This window comes from Panthera tigris, chromosome F3 (assembly GCF_018350195.1).
Source record: "Panthera tigris isolate Pti1 chromosome F3, P.tigris_Pti1_mat1.1, whole genome shotgun sequence".
NCBI lineage: Eukaryota > Metazoa > Chordata > Mammalia > Carnivora > Felidae > Panthera > Panthera tigris.
This window is the reverse complement of record NC_056678.1, coordinates 41,626,811-41,654,667: the sequence shown is the minus strand read 5'-3', so window position 1 is coordinate 41,654,667 and position 27,857 is coordinate 41,626,811. Positions and strand designations below refer to the sequence as shown.

Sequence of the window (27,857 nt, the reverse complement as noted above, 5' to 3'; positions counted from 1 at the left end):
TAAAAGCTCTGTGGCGTTCCTGTTCCAGGGCTGAAGTACTGCGTGTAAAATATGTGATTTTCTCCAAGCCCAGACATCTCAAAACTATGTCTGCTCCTCTGTTTCTAGGTACAGATACACTCTGGATGATCTCTACCCCATGATGAATGCATTGAAGCTTCGAGCAGAATCTTACAACGAATGGGCCCTGAATGTGAATGAAGCTTTGGAGGCAAAGATTAACAAAAAGAAAAGTATGTGATGTTCTTGGTGATTGGCAGATTGGGACTGATTGTAATGTAGCCAACATAGTTACCAATGAACAGGTTACTTGAAACGACCTGATGCTGGTTTACGGAGTGTTAGCAGAGAAAGTTATAAAGCCACTAGTGGATGAGGCAGATGCCCTTTCCATCACAGGAAAATCTTGATCTATGAATTGTACAAGATCGTATATTTAACAAAGGTCATAGTATTCGGAAACAGAATAACTTTTACACTTCTTGTCTCAGTACAAAAATGTTTCACATTTTATATGGAACCTTAGAAAAACATTTTTTTTAAAAAACTAGATCTCAGGACACCTGGGTAGCTTAGTTAAGTGTCCAAGTGTTGATTTCAGCTCAGGTCATGATCTCATGGTTTGTGACTCACAAACAGGGCTCATGTTGGGCCGTGTGCTGACAGCAGAGGGTCTGCTTATGATTCTCTTTGCCCCTCCTCTGGTCACTCATGTGTGCGCCCGCTCTCTCAAAATAAATAAATAAACATTAAAAAAAATTAAAACTAGATCTCAAGACAGAGGTAGCATGTTATTAAGTTATGGGTCTCTGGTTTATCATTGCCCCCACCTCTCTTCTCTTTTAAGTAGGCTCTGCACCCAGGGTGGAGCCCATCGTAGGGCTTTTGAACTCAGAGCCCTGAGATTAAGAGTCAGATGCTGAACCAACTGAGCCATCTAGGCACCCCCCTAGTTTGTCACATTTTAGTGCTAATCAAAGTCAAAGTTTCTGTCTCTTGTTACTACCTTGAAAGTCACTACTTCCTTTCCCATCTCTTTCTTTTCTTTTCTTTTCTTTTTTTTTTTTTAAGTTCGTTTATTTTGAGAGAGACAGAGACAGCATGATCAGGGGAGGGGCACAGAGAGAGGGAGACAGAAGATCCCAAGCAGGCTCTGTGCTGCCAGCAGAGAACCCGATGCAGGGCTCCAACTCACGAAACTGTGAGATCATGACCTGAGTGGAAACCAAGAGTCGGACGCTTAACCGACTGAGCCACCCAGGCACACCCCCTCCCCGCCATCTCTTTCAGAGTGTTTTCACTTTCTTTCCTTTCTGTAGTCCCAACAGGTAAATCTGCCCTTCTTTTACTTAGGGGAAGGTCTCAGTATCACTCTCTCTGAGCACACTGCATACTTGCCAAGTGCAGGAGACAGGAGTGGTCTGTGTAACAATAAGAATCTGCTTTTGCTCTGTTTTGACAAATCTGTTGTTTTCCATATCTTAAACATTTCAGGTCTAGACATTTCCATATTGAAGAGCAGCTCTAGGCACTTGTGAAAACACTCTAAAGTGTTCTAACACTGGCTGGCACCAGTGTTAAAGGTGGCACTTGGTTGGCTCTTTTGGAAGGGCATGTGACTCTTGATCTCTAGGTCATGAGCTTGAGCCTCACATTGGGCATAGAGACTACTTAAAAATAAAGGAGACTTAAAAAATAAATAAAAACACTCTACCTTCAGCCAAAAAATAAAAATGAGATGGACAAATCTGTTAATGTCTTAAAACACCACAAGTATTTTAGATAACTGATAAAAGCAAACCCTTCCTCTGTGTTTCATACCACTCGTATAAACATACTGATTACAGAAAAGATGGCCTTTTGTTTATTATTAGGCCTTGTGAGCTTTAAGGCTTTAATTGAGGAATCGGAAATGAAGAAATTCCCAGACAATGATCTTTTGCGCCACCTTCGCTTAGTCACACAGGACGCGGAGAAGTGTGCTTCTGTCGCTCAGCAGCTGCTTAATGGCAAAAGGCAAACTAGGTATGTACTTCTGTTTGAGGTTGCACTCTTAAGTGGCTCTACTTGGCAACCTGTTGTGAATTGTTTTTTCCTTCTGTCCTGTATTCCTGTGACACTGAATAGGGGAATGGTGAATATATTATGTCCTCATGGCTTCCTCGGGCCTTTGCCTTTACAGATACCGATCTGGTGGAGGAAAATCCCAAAATCAATTGACAGTCAATGAACTCAGACAGTTTGTGACACAACTGTATGCTCTTCCATGTGTCCTCAGTCAAACGCCTTTGCTAAAGGTAACTATAGAGGGAGCTGTGGGAAAGTACTTTGGTAGTCCTATTCGGTGAAACCTTGGTTTGCGAGCATAATTCGTTCCAGAAACATGCTTGTGATCTAACACGCTTACATATCAAAGCGATTTTCAAGAACCGTTGGCTCAGTTGTGATCACGTGACATTTGGCGTCATGTATTACCTGTGTTATAAGACCTTGCTCGTTTAAGAAGTTAAAATTTATTAGAAACGTTTGCTCGTCTTGCGGAACACTCGCAGAGCAAGTTACTCGCAATCCAAGGTTTTGCTCTATTTTGTAAATAAATTCAGATGACATGCTTAAGTCATCTTGGGTGGTTAGTTTGTACATTTCTTTGCAGATGTTTGTAATAACCTACTTGAGTGTTGTGTGTGTGTGTGTGTATAAAGAGGTTATAACAGGTCTACACAGGAGAAATAAAGTTGGAAATTTTTACCTTGAAAGTGACCACCTGCTACTCCTCACAGTTGGTAAAAGGTCTGTGATAGTCACTAGTTTTAGCTGTCAGTTGGCTTATGTGTTATGTCATTTATCCATGTTATTGATAAAATCGCATGAGATGGAAGGAGCATCACATTGAATATGTATTGAGGATTCTAAGTATGAAAGAAGCCAGTTACTGAAATTACTATTTTTATACAACAACCTGTGTTTTTTTAGGATCTCTTGAATCGTGTAGAAGATTTCCAACAGCATAGCCAGAAATTGCTTTCTGAGGAGATGCCCAGTGCTGCTGAGCTGCAAGACTTGCTAGATGTCAGCTTTGAATTTGATGTTGAACTTCCACAGCTTGCTGAGATGCGTGTCCGTCTGGAGCAGGCCCGCTGGCTAGAAGAGGTGCAACAAGCTTGCCTAGACCCCAGCTCCCTTACACTAGATGATATGAGACGTCTCATAGACCTAGGGGTGGGTCTAGCCCCATATTCAGCAGTGGAGAAAGCAATGGCCCGGCTTCAGGAGCTGCTTACGGTGTCAGAGCACTGGGATGACAAAGCCAAGAGTCTTCTCAAGGCCAGGTGAAAAAGCAAACTCACCTCTCTCTTGGGGAGGGTTGGGTAATAATATCCATGTTAGAGCAATAGAGCACAGTCGTTGGCATGTGACAGGTGTTCAGAAGCTACGGTTGTGCGTGTAGAATACACGTAGAAAAGAAAATAGTGGAGGTATTTGGGGCTGCTTTGGAACTCGGGTAAAAGAATCCTAGTTTCTTCTTTACTGATTGTGAAGTGAATGATTCATATGGACTTGCCTTTTATAGAGTTGTTTTAATGAAATTTTTTTTGGAAGCCGATGAAACCATCTTTGAGAGAATAAAAGTTTTACAATTACGTGGAAAACTATTTAAATCCGCAGTTAATAAGAACGCAAGGAGTTTTTTGAAATGTCTGAGAGTTAATATGCACTGTTCTGTAAAATGAAGGTAGTGCCAGTAATTGCCAACAGGAGTGGGAATGTACATTTGTGCTGTGGCTTAGTAATTCAGGACACCTTATCTGTGTTTGAGAGATTTGATTGGACTCAGGCAAATCATCTGAGTGGAGAAAGATCAGCCCCTCCCTAATTTTGCTTTCTGTCTGATACATCTTCGTTGGTCCAATTGACAGTGTTAAAAAATTCATGGTTGTAGACATTCTTTTGTAACCCTAAAATAGTGGTCGTTGAGCAGAGAGCACAACATTTTTTGATGCTGTGCTTTTGGTGTGTTGATACCCTAGAGAATTAAAATTTTCCTAACAAAATTACATGAGTCTTGACAGTATACGTAGTAAAACATAGTAAATTATCACTAAGTTACCATCTGCAAATGAAAAGTCCGTGGTTATACCAGCATAAAATCAAGAATAAGTAGAACTTAAATGCTTTACCGAGTCATTTCCTTTATCTTAGGATGCTCTTAAGTTTTATGCAGACATTTGAAACTTTTGTTAAGTTGTGATATCTAGTAGCTATTGACATTTGAAAAAATGTATTTGCTATACTGAATTTCCTTTGAAATGGTTTTTCTAGTTTCTTTAGGAAACCTTAAGAAAAATGAACCACCATATAACATGTTAAGTAGTTCTTATATTTCATTTTTGTAGACCTCGGCATTCATTGACTAGCCTTGCTACGGCAGTTAAGGAGATTGAGGAGATCCCCGCTTATCTGCCAAATGGTGCGGCTCTGAAAGACTCAGTGCAGAGAGCCAGGGACTGGCTTCAGGATGTAGAGGCCCTGCAGGTTGGTTTAAGAAAAAACTGTCTTGGGTGTGTAAGTGCATCTAAGAAGAACAGTAATTGAAAAATTGTAAAGGGTACTATGTTGGATCTCACCACACAGATTCAGTGTTTTTGGTTGGCCAAATTAATAATTATAGTCAAACTTGTTAAGCTTATTTATTTATTTTGGGAAAGAGAGCGAGAGAATTCCAAACAGGTTCTGCACCACCATTGCAGAGCCCATTGCAGGGCTCGATCTCACAAACTGTGAGATCATGACCTGAGCTGAAGTTGGACACTTAACTGACTAAGCCACCCAGGCGCCATGATTGTATTGGAACTTATGTAGGTGTACTTACCTACCACCTATTACCCTGACCATTTGGCTCAAATATTTAAAGTTTAGATAATTCAACCAACTTTTTTCTGGGAACTTGGGAGCCTCTCTTAACAAACTTGAGTACTTGGTAGAGGATTGAAGAAAAACTAAAATTGAACTTGTGGGAAGAAAAGTAGTTCCTTCCTTCCTTCCTTCCTTCCTTTTCTCTTTTCTTTTTTCTTTTCTTTTCTTTTCTTTTCTTTTCTTTTCTTTTCTTTTCTTTTCTTCTCTTCTCTTCTCTTCTCTTCTCTTCTCTTCTCTTCTCTTTTCTCTTGTTCTCTTTTCTTTTAATTTTCTTTTCTTTCTGAAAAAATTTAGATTTAGGCAGTGGGACTCAGTTTAGATGATTCCAGTTTTGTTGGCAACATCCAAAGCATCATAGTCGGGAGCCAGTCAAACATATGCCTTCTCTCCATTGGGCCTGATCAGTGTGTGTTGACCTTGTCCACGTCAGTGTCCTAGAGCTTCTTCATAGCCTGTTTGATCTGGCGCTTGTTGGCCTTGACATCCACAGTGAACACAAGTGTGTTGTTGTCTTCTATTTTCTTCATGGCTAACTTGGTAGTCAGGGAGAACTTGATGATGGCATAGTGGTTAACTTGATTCTCTTGAGGGTGCTCTTTTGAGGATATTTGGGCTGCCTTTGGAGACCCAGTGTCTTGGGCCATTGGAATGTAGGCGATTTGTGGATCTTTTTTTGTGTGTGTGTGACTGTGGATGCCATTCAGCACTGCTTTCTTGACCTTCAAAGCCTTTGCTTTGGCTTTGGGAGGGGTAGGGGCTTCCTTTTTTTTTTTTTTTTTTTTTTTTTTTTTGCCTTTGGTGCCATCTTTGTGAAAGGGTGAGAAAGGTAGTTTTCAATCTTTGATGAGTACAAGTGTCTCTTGTTGGTTTGTTAATCTGGTTGTTTGATTACATAGCCAAACTAGGCCCCAAGGCGCAGAAGTTTTCACCAAGTAGTGATTTAAACAAAAGTGCCTCCTGATCCCTACAAAAGAAATGAAACTTAACAAGTTCCAAAGTAATTCTCCATAGTAATTAGCACCAAATATATGTGGTCCAATGTTAGATGTTATATTTAAGGAGTTGCCTATATATTAAAAAAAGAGTTGAATTCACTTGTAGCATTATCAAAGTACAGACAAAATGCATTCTGTGATTTACCCAGTTTCAGCTGGATAACTTCATTCGAAAAGTAGTTTGTGGGGAGTGTCTTCCTTTATCTCTGTAATCATTGTAAATCAGTAGTAAGTCTAATAATGGACCTATTGAGAAAAAAGACCTTTGAATTATTTAATGGGCTAGGTTTTTAAAAATTTAGTCTATCTCATTCTTGAGTCTCAAGTTCTGTTTTGTTGAAGCCATTGGATTCTAAGAATAAAATACTATCTGGTTTTCTGAATATTTAATTTTAAGTAGTGCTAATTGATCAGTTTCTAATAAGAAATGCCAAACCACACAGTTTTAGCCAGATGTTTATAACAAAATATCTGGGTATTTATTTTAGTTAAAAGGGAAGAGAAGATATATTGTTTGGTAAATATTATTACATAATTAAGATGTGACCCCAATTAGCCAAAGAAGAAATGAAGGGAAGTATTTACTGTGTACATAAACTTCCTTAATGGGAGTTTTTTTTTTTTTTAATTTTTTTTTTAATGTTTATTTATTTTTGAGACAGAGAGAGACAGAGCATGAACGGGGAAGGGTCAGAGAGAGGGAGACACAGAATCCGAAACAGGCTCTAGGCTCTGAGCTGTCAGCACAGAGCCCGACGCGGGGCTCGAACTCACGGACCGCGAGATCATGACTTGAGCCGAAGTTGGCCGCTTAACCAACTGAGCCACCCAGGCGCACCCCCCCTTTTTTTTTTTTTAAATTTTTTTTTTTTAACGTTTATTTATTTTTGAGACAGAGAGACAGAGCATGAACGGGGAAGGGTCAGAGAGAAGGAGACACAGAATCCGAAACAGGCCTTAGTGGGAGTTTTAGATGCAGGTTCTTGTTAATGATGGTTGGAACTATAGTGATTAGTTTTAGTTTTGGTCCCCCTTTTCACTTATGATTGATGGCAGCCAGAAAGGTAAGGTGAGGTCATTGAATTAAGAAGAGATAAACATGTGAAATCAGAAAGAGGACATATTTCTGGATAGTCTTATACTCTGTTCATATTTTGTAATGTATATGTTACTTACTACTGTGTTTTCAGTAGTGCCCACAAGGGCAAAAAGTAAGTTTTGCTCCATTCCTGAAATAATAGCCTGATCTTTACTTGCATCATATACTTAAGGACATAATGGAGAGGTGTGACTAACAACAAGGAGCCTTTTCATATTTAGTGAATTATGTATTTTACAATGTTATCCAGTATTCTGCTTTATACACAGGAGGTATTCCATTTATTTCTAAATTGAATACTATAAGATAGCATATAATTTGTGAGTCACCTTTTTTAAGTGTCCACCAGAACAATTTTGTCCGTACGGTTCCAGTCCTGTAAGAATAAATACCAAAAGCAGTGAAACATCAGGGCGCCTGGGTGGCTCAGTTGGTTAAGCACCAGACTTCGGCTCAGGTCATGATCTCGTGGTTCGTGGGTTCGAACCCCATGTTGGGCTCTGTGCTGACAGCTCAGGGCCTGGATCCTGCTTCAGATTCAGTGTCTCTCTCTCTCTGCCCTTTCTCGGCTCACACTCTGTCTCTCTTAAAAATAAATAAACGTTAAAAAAAAAAAAAAGGCAGTGAAACATCAAGCTTCCTGTCTATATTTAGTTTTCCCCATGTTTCCCAAGAATGTCCTTTCTGGTTGTTTATCTAGTCCATGACCACATGTTGCACCTAATTGAATCTTGCAGTGTTTTCCTCCCTACCCTACTTTTTTTCATGTCAGTGTCTAGAACAGTTATCTTATGGTAAGTTCTATCTTCTAGATTTGTCTGGTTATTTCTTTGTGGTGTATTCTATCTTCCGTATTTCCTGTAAATTGGAAGTTAATTTCTTAGCCTTAATGGATTCAAGTTAAATATTTTTTACTTAGAATAATATTGGAATATCAGGTGATATTTGTATACTTTGTATTGTATCACATTAGGAGACACATAGGATGACTTACTTAGTGATGCTAAGATTTACCATTGTATTAGAGCAACATCAATGTCCCCTGCCCCGCAACTTAATGCTTTTATTCTTCCACTTTGGGTATCTCATTCTCAGAGTCCCAGTACTGACAGCATCAGCATCACCTGCAAGCTTGTTAAGAAATGCAAATTCATGGACTCTTCCCTGGTGACCTCAATCAGAATATCTGGAAATGAGGCCCAGGAAACTGTTTAAATAAGCTTTCCAGATGATTCTTAACACATAGTAAAGTTTGAGAAGCAGTGGGACTTTTCACCTCATTTTAGTTTTCTGAATAATTTTAAAGTTTATTTATTTTTCAGAGAGAGTGCACATGCATGTATGTGTACATGAGCAGGGAGGGGCAGAGGGAGAGGGAGAGAGAGAATACCAAGCGGGCTCTGTGCTGTCAGTGCAGAGACTGATGTGGGGCTCGAACTCACGAATTGTGAGCCCATGATCTAAGCAGAATCAAGACTCAGACTGCTTAACTGACTGAGCCACCTGGGCACCCCAGTTTTCTGAATGATTTATACTGAGTTAATTTATCATTGGATGGATTGGAATTAAGTACTGTTAGTACTGTTAGTGAAAACCTGTTAGTTATTGCAAGTCTACATTTCTGTTGAATTTTTTTCAGGCTATCTGTAGGGACCAAGATGACAAGTGAATTTAGAAGGGCATAAGAAGTCAGAACAAAGGGATCATCATAGTGTATGTCATGTTCATAGTTGTATCCTTGGGACCTAGCACAAACTAGGTCTTTAACTATTTGTTAAGTGAAGGAGCACAGGTCATCCCTAACCCCATCACTGTTGGTCAGCTGGAGGTTTTGTTCATCAACATCTATGAATTTAACATGTTGAAATGTAGGCCTCCTCTGAATCGTGCTTTTCCTACTTCACAGAGATGTGTTCTTTTTTCTAAGATGCTACAATTTTTCTTGATACACTAGGTTGGAGGACGTGTGCCAGTGTTAGACACACTCATAGAACTTGTTACACGAGGCCGATCTATCCCGGTACATCTGAATTCTTTACCAAGACTGGAATTACTAGTAGCTGAGGTTCAGGCTTGGAAAGAATGTGCTGCTAATACATTCTTGACTGAGAATTCTCCATATTCTCTTTTAGAGGTAAGTTTTCAACCAGCCCTTCTACAAGACCTTAGATCTCATAGCTTGTAGAACATGCAGTCCCTTCCCTCACAAAGGTGGCATCACTAATTGATCTGTCATTCTATGAGTTATTTTTTTTCAGTAGAGCCATGGAGATTCTTCTAAACTTCCAGTGAAATAACCTTTAAATGTTACCTGAATTACATTTAGGATAGCATTTGATGGCTAAAGAAGAACATTTTTCTCGTTGAAGTTCCTTAATCTGTGTTAAAATTGGATTTTTAACCTTGGCCATGCTTCACCATTTGCATTTAATAATCCTGTAAATGATCTCATCCACCTTTCATAAAGTGCTATAGTTGTACTTTTTGTATTTTTTGTTAAGCTGATGCTGGTAGTGCATTATGACTGGAATTGGTATATTTCACATTCAACTTATTGTTTAATCCAACCTAGAATCAAAGTCAATCTTTTGTGAAATTCCTCCCTTTCTTCGAAGAGGAGAGTTTTTTGGCTTCAGAGCAGCATGTTACAAAGAAAAAGTTAGATATGAAGAAATTTACATCATTTCTACTGCTTAGGCTTTTCTTTGAGGACTTCCTAATGCTTTATCTGAAATCCATTTTACTGGTGGTTGTGCTTTGTCCCACATTAGGTGCTGTGTCCTCGATGTGACATTGGGCTTTTGGGATTGAAGAGGAAGCAGAGAAAGTTAAAGGAGCCCTTGCCAAGTGGAAAGAAGAAAAGCACCAAATTAGAGAGTCTGAGCGACCTGGAGAGAGCTTTAACTGAAAGCAAAGAGACTGCTTCGGCTGTACGTAGCGGGCCTTTTTCTTCTTTCTCTGTTGCTTAGAGAGGATGATTGCTAACCTTTTCTTATGCACAGGAATATTGGTAAGACATGTACAAGAATAACCTTAAGAGCACTCCGTTTTACCAAGAATGCTTTCTGAAATTATCAAATGTAAAAGCTTTGAATAGAAGATGTGTAGAGGTGCAGCAGATAGAGGGGCCTCCCAGTCTGAGTTTTGCAGACTCAGTCTTGTCAGTGCCTGTGAGTTGATCAGGGATGCTGACTGTGGATGTCAGGGTGAACAGATAAGTGAGACCTCAGTACCAACTTACTAATTTACAACAAGATGTACACTGCAGGGGTGCCTGGCCAGCTCAGACCGTGGCATGTGTGATTCTTGATCTTGGGGTTGTGAGTCCAAGCCCCGTGTTGGGCGTAGAGCTTACTAAGTAAGTAAATAAATATATATACATACACATAAACACACATACTTAAAAAATACACTTAAAAGTGTATTGGATACCTTTGAGTCTAACTGCATTTGGTAAGCACTGTTGATTCAAAGATGGTATCATTCTAAGAAGCTCATGTTTAGTGAGCGATAGTATCGGGACGAAAGATAGAGATGTGATTTGGATGCTGACAATTTTTTTTTTTTTTTAGTTGAGCTATAAATGACATGTATTAGTTTCAGGTGCGCATCATAATGATTTGATTGGTCACTACAGTAAGTCTAGTTAACATCTGTCACCATACAAAGTTAGTTTTTTCTTAGGATGAGAACTGTAAAGATCTACTCTCTGAGCAACTTCCAAGGATACGGTACAGTGCAGTATTAATTATAGTGAACATGTTGCACCTTATATCCTTAGGACTTATTTTATAACTAGAAATCCGTAACTTTTGACTGCATTTACCCAGTTTGCCCATTCCCCACCTCCTGCCTCTGGCAGCCACTAATTTATTCTCCGTTATCTGTGGGTTTGGGTATTTGTTTGGATTCATACAATATTTGTCTTTCTCTGACTTCTTTCACTTAGTCTAATGCATTTATATGTTGCAGATGGCAAGATTTCCCTTTTTTTAGTTTTTTAATGACTGAATAACATTCCATTGTGTATACATATACCACATTTTCTTTATCCATTCATCCATTGATGGACATTCAGGTTGCTTCCATGTCTTGGCTGCAAGACAACAATGATGCTGCAGTGAACATGGGGGTGCGGATATATTTTTGAGTTAGTGTTTTTCTTTCCTTCAGATAAATACTCAGAAGTGGAATTGCTGGATCATATGGTAGTCCTATTTTTAATTTCTTGATGAACCTCCGTATCGTTTTCCATAGTGGCTGCACTAATTTACATTCCCATCAACAGTGCATAAAGGTTCCCTTTTCTTTACATCTTCACCAACATGTATTATTTCTTGGTATTTTTGATACTAGCCATTCTGATAAGTGTGAGATGATCTTGCATTATGATTTTGATTTGCAGTTTTATGGTTGACCACCTTTTCATGTACCTATTGTCATCTTTATATGTCTTTGGAAAAATATTCAGATCCTCTGCCCATGTTTGCTTTTTGCCATTAAGTTGTGTGAGTTCTTTATCGATTTTGGATATTAACCCCTTATCAGATATGTGCTTTGCCAATATTTTCTCCTATTCTGTAGGTTGCCTTTTTATTTTGTTGCTGGTTTTCTTTGTTGTACAGAAACTCCCTGGTTGGATGTAGTCCCATCTGGAGGCTTTAAGTAGCACAAAGTGATGCCCATGGTAGAGCAGAACTGTAGCTGCTACGACTAGAATAGAAGGGTTCTGTCTCTGGCTAGGGTACTTTTCTCCCTGGTCTGTTCCTTTGTAGCTGCCTGACTTCTCTGGTGATGGACATGGGATTGCCTTGACTTGTGTGTTTTGACACAGACTTCCTTAGTTAGGGCATATTCCTATACTGAGTCAGGTTCTAATCAGGTTCTGCTGCTTGAGCATCATTCTGTTTTTTTTTTTTTAAGGTGCTATTATTTCTGTGGTTTATTTTTGTAAAGATACTGACTGTTGGCTTTTTTTTTTTCAAGTTATTTATTTATTTTGAGAGAGAGCATGCGAGCAGGGGAGGGGCAGAGAGAGGGAGAGAAAGAGAATCCCAAGCAGGCTCTGCACCCCAGGTCTTTTACTGTCTTTAACATTAAGGCCTTATACCTGTGCTAGACACAGCCACTGTAGATAACGAAACCGGGTCCCTCATGAAATAATTAAATAGAAACCACTTTTCTTACACACACACGTGCACACATGTGTGCATGCTGTAAAATAAGCTCATTAGGGCATGGACGATAGCAGCTTGCTTTTCTGCAGAGTGTCAGGTGTACTTGAATCGTAAAGTCTTTCCTCTCTATTAAAATGAGAGCCGTGTGACAGGAAAGTGCTGAGTTCATTTAACCTGTTTACATGACTTGAGAATACACATAAACAGAATCAACTTCACAGTAGAAAGCTGAAGTGATACTGTACATATTTCTGAACAATATTTATGATATGTCCATAAGTGGAATCTTTACATGAAGGCACTAAGCACCTACTATATAAGAAGTCCAAAACATAAACAAGTTGAGGTATTACAGATTTATTCCTTATGAACCATGAAGTAAAAGCTGTCTAAATGTGATAAACTAAAAATCATTAGCTACAACAAGAGTTAGCCTTACCACCTTGAACTTAATAGTCTGGGTTTCCCCAATAAAAGGCTGGACCACAGTCCTCTAGCACTCCACTGATAGACAAATACAGGTAAATAGGGGGAAACTGTAGATTTTTAAAACTGCACTTTCCCCTCTAGAAACAGAACTTATAGGCTGCAGGAGCCACTCCATTCCCCAGTCCTATTCCCAGCTCCTTGCAATGTTAACCTGTCACAGTTAAAACCATTCCCAGTTATCACACCCACCCACTTCAGACCCATCATGATTCGCCAGATGAGGTGCCCTAAGTCATAAGGCCAGAATGAACTCTCCATTATCCCTTTTTGGAACGGAGAAGAAAATGTATGAATGAATGTTTAAGGAAGAAACAAAAAGATGTGGAAATAAATTAGGTAACAAACCTTTGGTATATTTTTTCAAAATTCTCTAATTTCTGTAGACGAAAACAATGTACAGGTAGTATATGTGGGTTATGTGACTTCTAACTTAGAAATGGAGAGCAAACAGGGGCACTTGGGTGGCTCAGTTGGTTAAGTGTCTGACTCTTGATTTCTGCTCAGGTCATGATCTCACAGTTGTGAGATGAAGCCTCACAACGGGCTCTGCACTGACAGCGTGGGGCCTGCTTGGGATTCTCTCTCTCCTCCTTTCTCTGCCCCTCTCTGGTGCACGTGCTTGCTAGCTCTCTCTCTCTCTCTGTCTCTCTCTCTCAAAATAATTAAATAAATAAACATTAAACAAGAAAAGAAATGGAGAGCAAATGGCATCTCTTTCAGTGTTCTGCTATGAAATCAAGTAGGTAATGGATGAGTTTTTAAGCCAGAGATCCTCTAAATGGGCATACACTAGACTCTGAAAGGTACAGTATGCAAAGTTCAAAGCAGGCAGTGTCTTGGGCGCCTGAGTGGCTCAGTCAGTTGAGCATTCCAGCTCTTGGTTTCGGCTCTGGTTGAACTCTCAATTTGTGAGTTTGAGCCCTGCATCGGGCTCTTCTGCGCTGACAGCGTGGAGCCTGCTTGGGATTCTCTCTTCTCTCTCTGCCCCCTCCCCCCAAGAAATAGAGACCTCAGTTACCACTGTGTAGTCGCTACTCTAGCAACTTTTCCATCTAAAGTACCTCTCTAAAAGAACACAGAAGCTATTGGAGCTATGCGAACATGGGGAACCTCAGCAATCAGGACGTGTAGAATGTGAAAGAAAGCCCGTGTCTTTCAGGAGAAAGTTTTCTAGGAAGTAAATGCTCAGGGAAGTTGGACTTTCAGGAAGTAGTGTGTGCGGTGTAATTGCTCACACTGTTGGTTGTGTGCCTGGCAGAGAGCACTCTATCACACATCTCTCATTTAGTCATCAGCGCAGCCCTGTGAGGTGGGCTTTACTCCATTTTAGACATGTGAAAATTTAGTCCAATGGAATACACTGCCCAGGGTCGCTTACACCAGTCAGTGTGACAGAGCCAGGATTCAAATGCAGATCATCTACTTTGGGACCCTAGAGTTTTAGGAGTGGGCTGAATTCCCTCTGGCATTGTCCTTGACCGTGAACTCCTTTTTAGATGGCAACACTTGGGGAAGCTCGCCTAAGGGAAATGGAAGCCTTGCAGTCTCTCAGACTAGCCAATGAAGGGAAGTTGCTGTCACCTGTCCAAGATGTGGAGCTGAAAGTCTGCCTGTGTCAGAAGGCCCCAGCTGCCCCTATGATCCAATGTGAACTCTGCAGGGATGCTTTCCACACTAGCTGTGTGGCAGTACCCAGTATTTCGCAAAGCCCCCGAATCTGGCTTTGTCCCCATTGTCGGAGGTCAGAGAAACCTCCATTAGAGAAAATTCTGCCCCTGCTGGCCTCCCTGCAGCGTATCCGAGTTCGCCTTCCCGAGGGAGATGCACTTCGGTATATGATCGAAAGAACCGTGAACTGGCAACACAGAGCCCAGCAACTGCTTTCATCAGGGAATCTCAAATTTGTGCAAGATCGAGTGGGCTCAGGACTGTTGTATAGCAGATGGCAAGCCTCAGTGGGACAAGTGTCAGAGACCAGCAAGGTGAGTCTGAAGTTTTCTTTGCCGGTTATTGGAAATCTGCTTGGCCCTGAACCTCTTCCCTGAACCTTCAGCTCTGGTATTGCTGCTCTTCCTGGTGATCCCTTAACCAGCACTCACTTTTCAGCTCCCCTCTTGGAGGGGTGTGTGTACCTACATATGGGTTGTTTTAGTTTCCTCTGCTCCTAGCAGTCAGAAGTTGTCTCTCAGTGAGGCAGTCTGTTTCTGTAGAGCAGATTTCACCTTGTCACATATACCTACAATTTTCCCATTCGTGTGTATGAATCTAGGTATGTATTTAATATGTATGAATTTTTATAATTAAAATTTTGCTTAACTGTCTTCCCCCCTCCCCCTTCCTCTCATGGAAGCCTTTGGGTAGAAGGGAAGGTGCCTTCTGCCTTCTGTCTCTTACTGCCCCATGAACAGGGAACAGGTTTTGAAGTGTCTGAGTACCATGTCATTTCAGAGGAAAGGCAGTGGGTTTCATACCATCTGTGATCTTTCTGCCAAAAGCCAGATTCTTCTGACCACCATGGGGATGGGCAGAGTCTTTTGTCTTCTTCTGTAGAAGGTGTCTACAGGAAAAGAATGTGAAGATACCAGAAAAGTACAATCAGAGGGCAGTATTCAACCTTCATAGAAATTTGACCTGATGACTTTCAGATATAGTGCAGCTTTCTCAGGCAGGGACTCACAGCTCCCTTGTGCTACTAACACAGACATGAAGTATAAGAATTACATGTTAAGCAGATCAGAGATAAGGACAAAAAATTATTTTCTCATATTGGTTTCCTTTTTTTTTTTTTTTTTTTTTGGTAATTTCCAGGCTTTTAAAATACAGTACCTGGCACTTAGCAAATGATGAATTAAATTTTTGTGCATAGATGAGTTGAGGTTATTTGGCCAACCTACAGTGGAGATTCTTTACACAAGATACACCAGAGATTTACCTTTATTAATAAAGGGAGAGGACACAATTGTTACTTGTTTACTAGTTCATGGTCAAAGGAGTGTTTCTCCTAGCTTCTTTAATAAACACTGAAGAGTGGATGGAGGTGGATGTGCATGAGATCTGGCAGTTCCTCAGTTGGTTTACTCAAAGGGGCACACGTCTGTGTTCCTTGTGTTACAGTCTTCATTAGGAGACTTACCCAGGGAATAAAAAAGAGACTTACATGGGGTATGATCTGTTCTCATGCAAAGAAAATGACTTATTTCCCAATGGTGCTCTTGACCTCTCTGAAATCAGTCCAAGTAAAACCAGGAAGACTGAAGGATTGGTGGATATGAGCTGATGTGGCTAAATTTAAGATACTTGGAGACTTTTCAGTTGGGAAGACTTTCTTTCCTGTTTTCCTAATTGATAACCCAAACTACTTTCCTTGGACTGGTGGGAGAATTTTTAATCCTGAAGAAGCCTTACTATAAAATGTTTTCCTTCCATTAGGGATCTCAACCCACTGGCACAACATCCTTCTCCTTGCCTGATGACTGGGACAACAGAACCTCATATTTACACTCTCCCTTCTCTACTGGACGAAGTTGTATCCCCCTCCATGGTTTGTATTTATTATTATTGTTGTTGTTATTGTTAGGACTGGATAGTAATAAGTGATCTTGCAGTAGGTTTTTGTTATAGATGTTCAGATGTAAAAAAAAGGCTTTATCCTCAAATGTCAGATATGAGTTACTCTGTATTTGCAAGGTAGAGAAGGATCATGCTTGAAGGTTTATAAATGCAAAGTAAATAGAGAAAGTCTTTCATACATGTTTTCAGGGATGAAAGGGTTAATCCCATGCCAACTGACATTTAAATACCAGTCACTTCAGTCAGATGCTAAGTCATGGGCTCCCTTGGGAACTTAGAGATAATCCATACTTGAAACCTGCCTCCCTTTTTCCTTATACAGTTGACTCTTGAATAGCATGGATTGGAACTGCACAGGTCTGCTTATACAGACTTTTTTCAATAAATACAGTCCAGTGCTGTAAATGTATTTCCTCCTCGTTACGGTCTTCTTAACATTCTTTTCCCTCTAGCTTAGTTCATTATAAGAATACAGTGTATAATACACAAACATACTCAGATGTGTTAATCAACTGTTCCATGTTATCAGTAAGGCTTCCAATCAGCATTAGGCTATTAGTAGTTAAACTTTGGGGGAGTCAAAAGTAACACATGATTTTCAGGGGTTCAGCACCCTCCACTCCCACGTTATTCAAGGGTCAGCTGTACTTACTATGCAAGACTGCCCCATGAGTTCCACCCAAAGCTGCAGCTGGAGTCCGGCTCCTTAGTCCTGCCAGCACAGCAGGTGTTTGGTAATGGGACTGGAGGTACTCGATCAGCTCAGATTGCCTATGCCCTGCCCTGAGGGCAAAAGCTATCTTGGCAGAGGTACTACCTCTTCTGTGTTAGCAATAAGTAAGGGAAGAAGGGATTCGGTGTAGAATTAGTACTTCCCTAGCAATCAGAAGACAGAACACCGAGTTTGGGCTCTATTTCAAATAGAGTCACAGTGAGCAGACCTCACTTCAGTTGAACATAATTTTACAAGGAGAGGGTGGCAGTGGTATGAAGGGTGGTCCTGCTTTTCTTGCAGATCTGAGTGACGTGTGAAACGCTCTGTCTTATTGTCATGAGGCTTTGGTGTGATCTTTCACAGGTGTTAGCCCAGAAGTGAATGAGCTGTTGATGGAAGCTCAGCTGCTCCAGGTATCCCTTCCTGAAATTCAGGAACTTTACCAGACTTTACTTGCAAAGCCGACCCCTGCTCAGCAAACTGACCGGAGCTCACCAGCTAGACCCGGCGGTGAGAAGGTGGGTTGTCTGATGGGCAGCTGGGAAAGGCAGTCTGGGGTGGGGAGACTGATTCTTAGTGTCATCCCATCTAAATAGTTTGGTGAGTGAGATGCTGTCTTTGATCCAGAAAAGGATGCAAACGCTACTTCACAACCCCATTCCTAAGGCCATCAAAGAGCAGATAGGTGTTAGGCATCACTTGGGGCTCACATCCTGGAGTTTGGTGCTGTTTTGTAAGTGACTATGACATTTTTTTTTCCTTTCTAGCCCGGTGCTTCTCCTCATCTCCATGTGATGATAGCTAGAAGCAGAATTATTTTTTTTTCCTGTCAGAGAAATACTGTAGAGATGAAAATGTAATTATAGCTGGGAAGGCCTTTTGGTATAAAGCCTTCAGAATTCAAAGAATATCTCGGAGTTAACATTTAACAGATGCTTTCACTGCTCTACCCCGAACAGGACAGATGGGGTGAGGACTCGGTCACCAGACTTATAGGGGACCCATTTTGAGTGCTGACTTACTTGAAGGGGTAGATACCATGTATGTCTTGTTTCTTAGCATGTGAAGATGCTGCTGTTTCTGTTAGTGAGCTAGCTGACCTGTGACATTGAAAGCTCCTGAGAATCTAGTGAGGATACGGAAGAATCTCACTAAAGACAGCACGAGGACGATGTCATTTAGAATTTTAGTTTTCGTGATGCTACCAAATAGTAGTGTTGTAGTACCACTGTTGATTGTGTTCAATTAATGCACCTTATTTCTGTAAGGGACGGGGATGTATATCCTTAAAGAAGGAACGTATTCCATGGTTCCTGAGAAGTCTGTAGGGCAAAGGATAACCAACCATACACTCTTAGAAACTGCATAGTAGTCAGTCACTAACAGATTTGGCGAAAAGAAAAATGTAGGCATCTGTCCATCTCCTGGTGCTAATTTGAAAGCTAATCATGTCTTTAACATTTTCTTTTTCCACTGTTTTTGATAGCACTAACGGTTAAGTCAGTTAACTCAAACAGGTTGTCCTACAGGACGTGAGGGGAGGTGGTGGCAGTTTGTTAGGATGCGGTATTTTTTTTTTAATGTTTATTTTTGAGAGAGCACAGGTGGGGGAGGGGCAGAGAGAGGGGAACAGAGGATCTGAAGTGGGCTCTGCACTGATAGCAGCGAGCCTGATGCCGGGCTTGAACCCATGAACTGCAAGATCACGATCTGAGCGGAGGTCAGATGCTCAACTGACTGAGCCACACAGGTGCCCTGCAGTTTGTTGTTGTTGTTGTTGTTGTTGTTGTTGTTTGTTTGTTTGTTTTAGCATTTTTAATTTATTTAAGTCCTCTCCACACCCAGTGTGGGCCTTGAACTCACAACCCTGAGATCAAGAGTCACATGCTCTTCAGACTGAGCCAGCCAGGTGACCCAGGATGCAGTATTTTTTTTAATGTCGATTGGAGATCATCTGGTGTCTCATACAGCTGACACTTAATTTCACTAGTTTGAGTAATGGGCAGAGTGTAGGCTGAAATTGAATTTGTCCGTCCTCCACCCAGAATGACTGCTGCCGTGGGAAACGAGATGGAATCAACAGTCTTGAGAGAAAACTGAAGAGACGCCTGGAAAGAGAAGGCCTCTCCAGTGATCGGTGGGATCGAGTTAAAAACATGCGGACCCCCAAAAAGAAGAAAATCAAACTGAGCCACTCCAAGGACATGAACAATTTCAAGTTAGAGAGGGAGCGTAGCTATGAATTAGTCCGTTCTGCCGAAACTCATTCCCTGCCCTCAGACACATCCTATTCTGAACAGGAGGACTCTGAGGATGAAGATGCCATCTGCCCAGCTGTGAGCTGCCTGCAGCCAGAAGGAGATGAGGTCAGTGAGGTTTGGGCCATAGAGGACGTGCTTTCCCTTAACTCAGAAACCCTGTAAGCTACACCTCATCTCGCTGGGTCTTTCTCTTCTGCTTATCTGCTTTGAGCTGATCTGAATGGATTGCTCAGCCCTCCCCCACTGATATCTCTGCTCTTACCATCGTTCCTGGGTCTTCTCCCTTTTCTTGAAGAAACTCTTATTCTTCCCTTTTTCCTTTTCCTGCTATTCCAGCTTTCACCGTCCCGGCGCTAAGAAGGTGGGAGGGATGCTGATGTAATGCCCTTTTGCTTACTTATCACAGGGCGGCGCTGTCTTAACCCCAAAGCAGTCACGACTTGAAGAATGGCTTTGACTTGGTTGCTTTGGCTGGTGGGCCAGCTACACTCATGTGGCGTAGCTGTTGTGCCAGAGGTCCCAGTGGTGGGACGGTGGCCGTTAGTGGCAAACGGCCTGAATATCTTGAGGCTGGCCTGCCCAATTTTGAATCACATTTTTTCCTCTGAAAACCCCATCTCCCTGCTCTTTGTAACCAGGTGGACTGGGTCCAGTGTGATGGCAGCTGCAATCAGTGGTTTCATCAGGTCTGTGTTGGTGTTTCTCCAGAGATGGCAGAGAAAGAAGACTACATCTGTGTGCGCTGTACTGTGAAGGACGCACCAAGCCGAAAATAAAACACACACACACACGCGCGCACACACACACACAGACAGACACACACACACAAAACACCCCCCCCCCGCCCCCAACCACTTAACGTAATTCAGGACTCCAACCAAGAAGATTTCTTCAATTTCTCAGCAAAGCTACAGGACTGGTATTCAAACCAGCCTGTAAACGGTGCTATTTCTATTCCTTACGGGATCATTTTTCCAGAACTCTTTGAAAAAAAGAAAAAAACAACTAAAAAAATTTTTGACACTTTTTGTATTTTTTTCCTTAAGAGCTGTTTGTGGTTGTTGAGGTTTGAAATGCTGACTGTTTTTTTGCAGGGGTTTCCACCAATTTGGAAGGCATTAGAGCTTGCACCTTTTCATGTACAGCATTAAAATCTTACCTCTGTCTGGGATTTACCGGCTTAAGAGTCCAACTCAGTTTCAGTGCCCAGAAGGGCACCAGAAATTCCAGTAAATCCTCATTTGAGGAATTTCTCTCTTGTTTACTCTGTTACCATATTGGGGAACTTAAGTTTTTCACTTTTGGGGTTTTTTGTTTGTTTCTTTATCCACTTTTCTTTTCCTGGTAGACTAGGTTTATTTATCTAAGCAATAACTTCTATGTTGGTTTCAGTGGCTGGAATTAAAACAAAACAAAACAAACTTCCAAACAGTGTGTTGGTGCTTTAGCATTTGGTTGATGTACAGAACACGAATGTCTAGTTTCTAGTGTCACTGATGAACTAGTGATGTAGAAAAGAGACTGCTCTGTAAGTCATTGCCACAGCTGTATTTTGGCTTTCTCCCTGCCCCTTCGTTCCTCTCCTTATTTTTTTGGTAGCTTGTATCAAATGTTGCAGTTTATATTGTGGAATAAATCCTTGGTCCTAATTTAACACTAAATGCTGGTTATTTAGAGCCATTAGACTGCAGCTTCTCCTGCCCCTCTACCTTGTGGGCTTTGAAGAACTAGAGGGGGGTTGCTTGCTTTTGCCTCTGCCCAACTAGGCCCCAGTAGCAGTGGACGATTCTTTTGTAACCTGCTCTGTTTGGCGGGCCATGTGCCTCCAGTCTCCACTAATAAAGAACCCCACCCAGTCTCCATGGAATAGAACTTGTCTTTAAAGCCATGCTGTTTTTAAATAAGCTTTTCAGAATGGTGGCAAATCATTCCAATCCTCAAATCGGTCTTCCTTGTGGAAATGAAGTCTTTGTTATATTTGAATTGACAGGGAAACTGGGTTTTGGGTTAAGATGTCAGAAGAGCATCTGAGGAAGATGATCCTCACAGAAGGCTGCAAAAATATGGGTTGAGGGACAGCAAGAGCTTGTGACACCCAGGCTCTGCGTCCCTGACTTCCTTCCCTGTCTCTTTCCAACTCTAGCTGTTATTACTGGTTGTCAGTAGTCCATAGCCTTTCCCTTCCTTTTCTTTTTTTAAAGGCCTCTGTTCTGCCGTGGAGAAGACATTCTGGTGAACAGAGCAGACTCTTGCTTGGTTTTTCTCCTTCTGTTAGTAATATTTTCCCCCACATTCTATAGCCATAAACCTGGAGATGGGTAGAACTAGTGGGTCTTTAATAAAACAACAAAACAGCAGTCTGTGATGTAGCAGAGATTTAAATGTACTACCCCCTTTTATGCAATTCAAATAATTAAATCTCTTGTAAGAATGACTTGTAATTGTCTGCAGTTTTCCCACAGTTGTTGTGATGTTTCTCCTTGTCTGATGGGGATTCTGGGGCCAACAGAGAAGAAGAAATCTCCAGAGTACAATCTGGAATAATAGTGGTGTGGCCTTTTTTAAGTATCCAAATTCTTAGAACCCCTTGACATTGGGACAGGATGCCAACTGTCCCAGTTCCATTGAGAATATAAGCTAAAAGGGGACACTGCGGCTAAAATGAAGCCTCTGCCTTTAGAGAGCTTTTGCCCATCTGGGTGTGCACCTCCCATGCCCCTGCTAGTTCTTCCTCACCTTTGGGTTGTACACAATCCCTGACAATAGCATTCTTAGTGAGGTAGATTCTCTGCCTCTCTGAGTTAGGGGGAGAAGGCAAGAATGTGTGTATTTAACATCCGCGCTGTCCCCCCTTCCCCCATGCGGGAACCACTGATCTTTTTATAAAGGATGATGATACTGAAGTTAGAGTGTCAGTTGCCCCAAATTCTACTGCTGGTAAATGACAACGCCTGGGTGGTGTCTTCCAAGTCTCTTTTAATATTCCTCCTACCTTGTGTGCTAACGTGGTAAATGAACAGAGGTACATTTACTTTCTAATTGATGCCTTCTGTTAAGTACTCAGAACAACTACAAAGTGATGTTACCGAAAAGCCATGTTTACTGTGTATGAGCTGTGAAGCCGGCCTGCATCCTAGAGAAATATCTGCACCTAGAGAAAGAAGATAAGACACACAGAGAAACTGCTGTTTCATCTCCGTAGTCCTGCCGCTGCATGAGGTGTGAGGAGGAAGGGCTGTTAGACGGAGCCCTAGCCAAGAGGGTAAAGGAGTCTAGTGAACTCGGCACCGAACGGTGGATGGGTGCCCTGCCTTATCCCGGTGACTGTGTGTTGTATTTCTATTTTTTCTTTCCAAATCAGCCTCTAGGGGATTTCTTATATGGAATAAAGAAAGGGCTTGCTTGTATGTAGGCTCTGTCTAGCCTGGAGAAAGATTGTGTGATTTGAGGACTAGCCATAAAGGAGGTGGACTTATTTACACCTTCATTTCAGTGTCCTGGGAGGTGGGAGTCCTTGTTCTATCTCAGGGTTAGCCTAAAGCCAGAGATGCTGGCTATGGCGGTGGAGGTTGGTAAAAGCCTGAGTTTTCCTGCTTCATTCTGCCATATGGAGCTTAAAAAAAAAAAAAAAAAAGTGTAAAGATCATGAGATTTTAGGTCTTATGTTTTGGCAGAAGTATCTGAGATTCACTTAATTTGCTATTCTGCCCACCATAAAAAGCAACATTACCCTTTGGGTATTTGTGCAGGATAAGTCTGAGAACAGAGTGGATGCCTACCTGGAAGAGGGTAAAACTTGGTTTTGCCTTGTACTTTCCATTGAACTCTGAAGGCCCTTTGGAAATGGGTGTCTGCCTCTTTTTTTTTTTTTTTTTTCTTCTTCTTCTTCTTAATTTCATATATAGTATTGGTGGGTATTTGGCATTCCATTAAGACCCACTTCTGGCTTGGATCAGGCATTGATTGGTATTTAGTGCCCATGGGTGTTCTGGGCTCAATCTTGCCTAGGTTTCCTGCCATATAACACAGACTGGAAGGGATTAGAGATGCTACATACCTGTGACAGGAGATAGAATTGAACAAGTATTTTAAGAATCATTACCCATTGCCAGTCAGCAACTGACTGTGCTAGTCTATGCTGGGCATCAGCCTGAATTAAAAGGTCTTTGCCGTAATGGTGCAGAAAACACACCCCCTTCTGATGAAACTTTGCCTGTTGGGAAGAAGAGCTGAGAAAAACAGTGAAGATGCCAGTGCCTTTATTTATCAGTTCCATATTCGAGTTGGAGTCCTTTCTCAGCTTCTAGTTGAGCACCAGAGTGATGGCCTCACACCTTCCGCCCCTGTCATCAGTCCCTTGCATGTGGCTCCTCAAGCCTCCCATCTCTCTCTCAGAGGTTCCACGTATAACTTGTAATAGAAATGTTAAATGACAAGCTGCCTAAACAAAACATTGTATAAAGTAGGATCTTGTGTAAAGTAATACTGTTGTAAATCCATTTTGAGAGCATAAAGAATTTGTAAAGTGTATATTTCACGTCTTCCAAATTTATGTAAACAAGTTTTCATGTTTCACGATTGCTTACATAGGAACACATCTTTACATTTTTATCAGTGTTAATGGAATGTTTAAAGCCAGCCAGTGATCATCCAGCTCCCTGTTTTGGCTCTGGGTTAATTGTACAGGATGAAGGGCTGGGACATGGTGAGTTTGGATGTCTTTTATTTTCAGGATAACCTGCTGCATTGCGATGGAGGGATGGAATTGTGATGTCATTTGATCTGTTCCAGGTGAGTGGAGGCCAAAGGACTATTCTTTCTGTTTCCCCTGGGATGGAAAAATAGAGAAATTAAAAAGTTGCCTTTCTAAGGAAACAAGTTATTTACTCTAAAATAAATGCCCACAGACACCCTCTCCCACAAAAACAACACACACGCGTGCGCACCCCCCCCCCCCCCCCCCGCACACCTACACCTACACCCCTAGCTCCTGGAAAACTTACCCAACAAGAAGTTCGCGAGGAGTGCAGCTTAAAGCACTGACTCCTTGTGTCGGCCCATGCCAGTGTTTTCTCGCGGACCAAAATTCTAGCAGGAATTTAAAAGAAAGCCCCTTTTATATATGATTGGGACAAGTAGTTTGACAATCAAAAAGTTAAGTATGAAAAGTTGTACCTTTAAGTTAGCTTGTCGTACGTTCAGTTAATAAACTAAAATTGAGGACAATTAGGCAAGGGCCTTCATTCACAATAGTCATGATGCATGCACCTACGATTTTTAGCTTGGAATTTTTTTTTTTTTTTTTTTTTTAAAGTAAACTCTACCCCTCAACATGGGGCTCAAACTCACAGCCCTAGTAAGATCAAGAGTGGCATGCTCTACTGAGTGAGCCAGCCAGGTGCCCCAGCTTGGACTTCTTCCTAAATGCATAAAGAATTTAGGCATTGTGAAGGAATTGGGACTCGAGAATTCTAGATAATTTACTCTTCTCCAGTCTGTATTTTTTTCCTCCAGTCTGTATTTATAGTTTCAAGTATACCTAGTTTAATAGCAAGTTTTGTAAGCAACTCAACAGCTTTTCTTTTTTTTTTTTTTTTTTTAAGTAATCTACAGCCAACATGGGGCTCAAACTCACAACCCCGAGATCAAGTCATGAACTCTACTGACTGAGACAATCAGCCTCCCCCAGTCTAGTTTTGTTTTTGTTTTTTTAACTTAATTTTTATTTTTTGGAAAGCTAGATAGCAAGTGTGGGAGGGGCAGAGAGAGAGAGAGAGAGAGAGAGAGAGAGAGAGAGAGGGAGACAGAATCCCAAGCACACTCTGTGCTATCAGCACAGAGCCCAGTGTGGGGCTCGAACCCATGAACCATGAGATCGTAACCTGAGCTAAAACCAAGAGCCAGACGCTTAACTGAGCCATCCAGGCACCTACCTCCCCAATCTAGTTTTTATACAGATTATTTTTGCACAATTCGTAGGTTTATGTAATAATTAAAACATAATTAACAAATTAGCAAGTATATAATTAGGAACAAATACTGCTCTACAGGTGATGAGAAGAGAGCAGATTCCCAGGACCCCACAGGCCAAGACCATCAGCGCCTTTTACAGAATGAATGTCAAGTTTAGCAAAAGCTAGAGTTGGTCTAGGATTGTCTACTATGAAGTCCCTTGGTCCAGCTCTTGCAAGACTTTGTAAAAGTGGACTCTGCTGGGCAGGGAGCCCCACACAGGACTTGAACTCATGACCCTGAGCTCAAAACCTGAACTGATAACCAAGAGTCGGAATTTTGTTCCTTTTGTTCTTTAATGCTAAGTGACTGATTACCTGTCATGGTCACTCTTCCTCAGGGTGATGTAGGCAGCAAGTATCCGCATTTCACAGGTGTGAAAACTAAAGAGATGGTCAGTCCTAGGAGGAGTGGACTTTGGAATGTGATGAGACTTCTGGCCTCCATATTCTAAGGAAGAACCAATCCATCAGTGTGGTTTGTTGGTTCTTAGTCTAAGGCTTTTGGGGTCTCAAAGGACTCGGCATATTGGCTCTTGGGGTTGGTTACCCTGCTTCACCCCCTGTCCCGGCCCCCACCTTTCTCTCGTTCCCACACAGTAGAGGAGTGTGCAAATGTGACCTAGGGTTATAGTCCCCAGTGGGTCATTTGTAGCCCTGATTGTGAGAGACTTTTATTTCCTAGATATGACTTGAAATCCAGCAGCCATTGTTGGCCTTGAAATGGCCACCCCCGAATAGGCAGAAATGCCCCAACATTTCCTTTTCCCTACAGACACTGAGTGATCAATAACCTATGTTCTGTAACAGTGCTGGCCCTACCAGATAGCTCTGTGTATCCTTGGGCAGTTTCACGGGGAGGCAGATCCTGGGCACAGGCCTTTCTCTTGTATACATGCCTTGGAAGATGATCTGGCAGAGATCATGGTGGATGGGAGTGCCCAGCCTGTTTCAGTGTTCTCTTCATTGCTGCTCCATTCCACTGCCACCCCACTGAGCTTCAAGGAACAAGAGAGGACAGCTTAGAGTGGGGCTACTTAGCTGAACCCAAGGGAAGTGGTATCCAGAAAGCAAAGGAGAAGAGGGTTTGAAGAAGGAATAAGACAGTGGGCCTGGATTTGAAAGCTCTCAGACTCCAGTCTTACCTCTGACACACGTTGCCCCAACCACTACTAACGGCAACTTCGGCTGCCACTCCAGGCATGACCACCAGAGAGCACTACTTGGTTTCCATAAATGCCATGGATCTTCCTGCCTGGATGTGGGTTTGTCCTGTTTAGATTGGCCAGGAGGGCAACAAGTGAGTTTAGGCAATCTTTACTATAAGGCCCCGGTCCTTTCTTGCACACCACCTTGCCTGTTTCTTGAATAGGTTTATAAGCCCGAAGGAAAAAGGGAAAGACAGAGTTAGGAACAAAGGCCCTTGGTGCAGCAATTACAATGTAAGGGACAACCACAGGGAAAGGCCAGCCCCAATCAGAGGACTGAGGTGAGCTGACTGGAAACCTGTTACTTTCTTTCCCCCCAGAGCCACCATCACTGGAGAAGGGACCATAACAAAACCAACATGTATACTCCGCTTCCTCTGAATCCACAGGGGCTGGGTCTTCAGGGAAACAGATGTGGGAACTGATCATTTTCTTTGCTAGATGGTTATAGACAGTACTGAGGAGGCTGGTATTAGGGGTCCAGGACTTGAACTGAGATACGGATAGAATTTGTATGAGGCTTGTAGCCAGTTGCTGATCCAGACCTCAAATCCATGTCCAGTTAGTAATACATGGGTCATGTTTTTCCACTGTGCTGTGATCTCTGCCACATTGTTGAGTTCTTTTTTAAATGCTTATATAGCACTAACTGCCAGATATTATTCACAGGGCTTTTACACAGATTATTTAACCCTGCTAACACAAATGAGGTGATACTGCCCTGAGCGTGGGTGGGTGGCTAGAATTTTGATGCAAAATCATGCCCTTAATTGCTAGCTTTAGAATTTGAAATAGGAAGCACGTCAGTGTTTCTCTTGCTCCACAAGAGATCCTTTGAAGATCTCTTTGAAGGAGGGACATTCAGGGTTCCTAAAGGGGAAAGCTATTTTCGAGGCTATGGCTTTTTTACCTAGGAAGACAGTGGTCTGTTTCCTAGTCTGAACTAATGGCAGGCACAGTTCTCTTTCTCGCTTCTAGTTTTAATCCTCAAATACACTGCAGCCATGGGGTGGGGTGGCATGAGATACAGGATAGTGGGTGTTTTCCAGGCCCTGCAGGAACTTCTTAATAAGCAACACAAGAGGGCAGCAGAGGACCAGGTGTGGGCTCCTTTCCTCCCTGGTTCCCAGAGCTGGGCGGGTACTCACATAGGAGGCAGTGATAGGCTTAGACAGCTGAGATCATTTTCCATTCCTTTGCTTCGTTATAACCTGCCCTCCTCAGATGCAGACTAATGCAATGTTAACCCCCCTTACAAAGGTCAGTTCTTTATCTAACTTGCTATTTAGGAAGAGACTGAGTTGTAGATTTAAGATTGAAGCCCAGGGGGTACCTGGGTGGCTCAGTGGGTTAAGTGTCTGACGATTGGTCTCGACTCAGGTCATGATCTGACGGTTTTGTGAGTTCGAGCCCCACAT

The 27,857-nt window shown here is 41.9% G+C and overlaps 1 protein-coding gene across 2 annotated transcripts in view; it reads left to right on the top strand.

Moving 5' to 3' along the window:
* Positions 1-24,096, top strand: part of KDM5B (lysine demethylase 5B) — an 80,891-nt gene extending 56,795 nt beyond the window's left edge. The window contains exons 16-27 of one of the 2 annotated variants that reach the window (XM_042976880.1): positions 109-233; positions 1,875-2,025; positions 2,183-2,297; positions 2,974-3,329; positions 4,395-4,533; positions 8,963-9,142; positions 9,780-9,938; positions 14,171-14,656; positions 16,104-16,215; positions 17,323-17,477; positions 19,005-19,325; positions 23,953-24,096. In XM_042976880.1, coding sequence (XP_042832814.1) covers positions 109-233; positions 1,875-2,025; positions 2,183-2,297; positions 2,974-3,329; positions 4,395-4,533; positions 8,963-9,142; positions 9,780-9,938; positions 14,171-14,656; positions 16,104-16,215; positions 17,323-17,477; positions 19,005-19,325; positions 23,953-23,991 — 2,338 coding nt within the window. In that variant the 3' untranslated portion in view covers positions 23,992-24,096. Of the gene's footprint in view, positions 1-108; positions 234-1,874; positions 2,026-2,182; positions 2,298-2,973; positions 3,330-4,394; positions 4,534-8,962; positions 9,143-9,779; positions 9,939-14,170; positions 14,657-16,103; positions 16,216-17,322; positions 17,478-19,004; positions 19,326-19,858; positions 23,751-23,952 lie in introns of those variants that run through there. The other variant, XM_042976879.1, reaches the window with a different exon arrangement.
* The last annotated feature ends 3,761 nt before the right edge of the window (positions 24,097-27,857 follow it).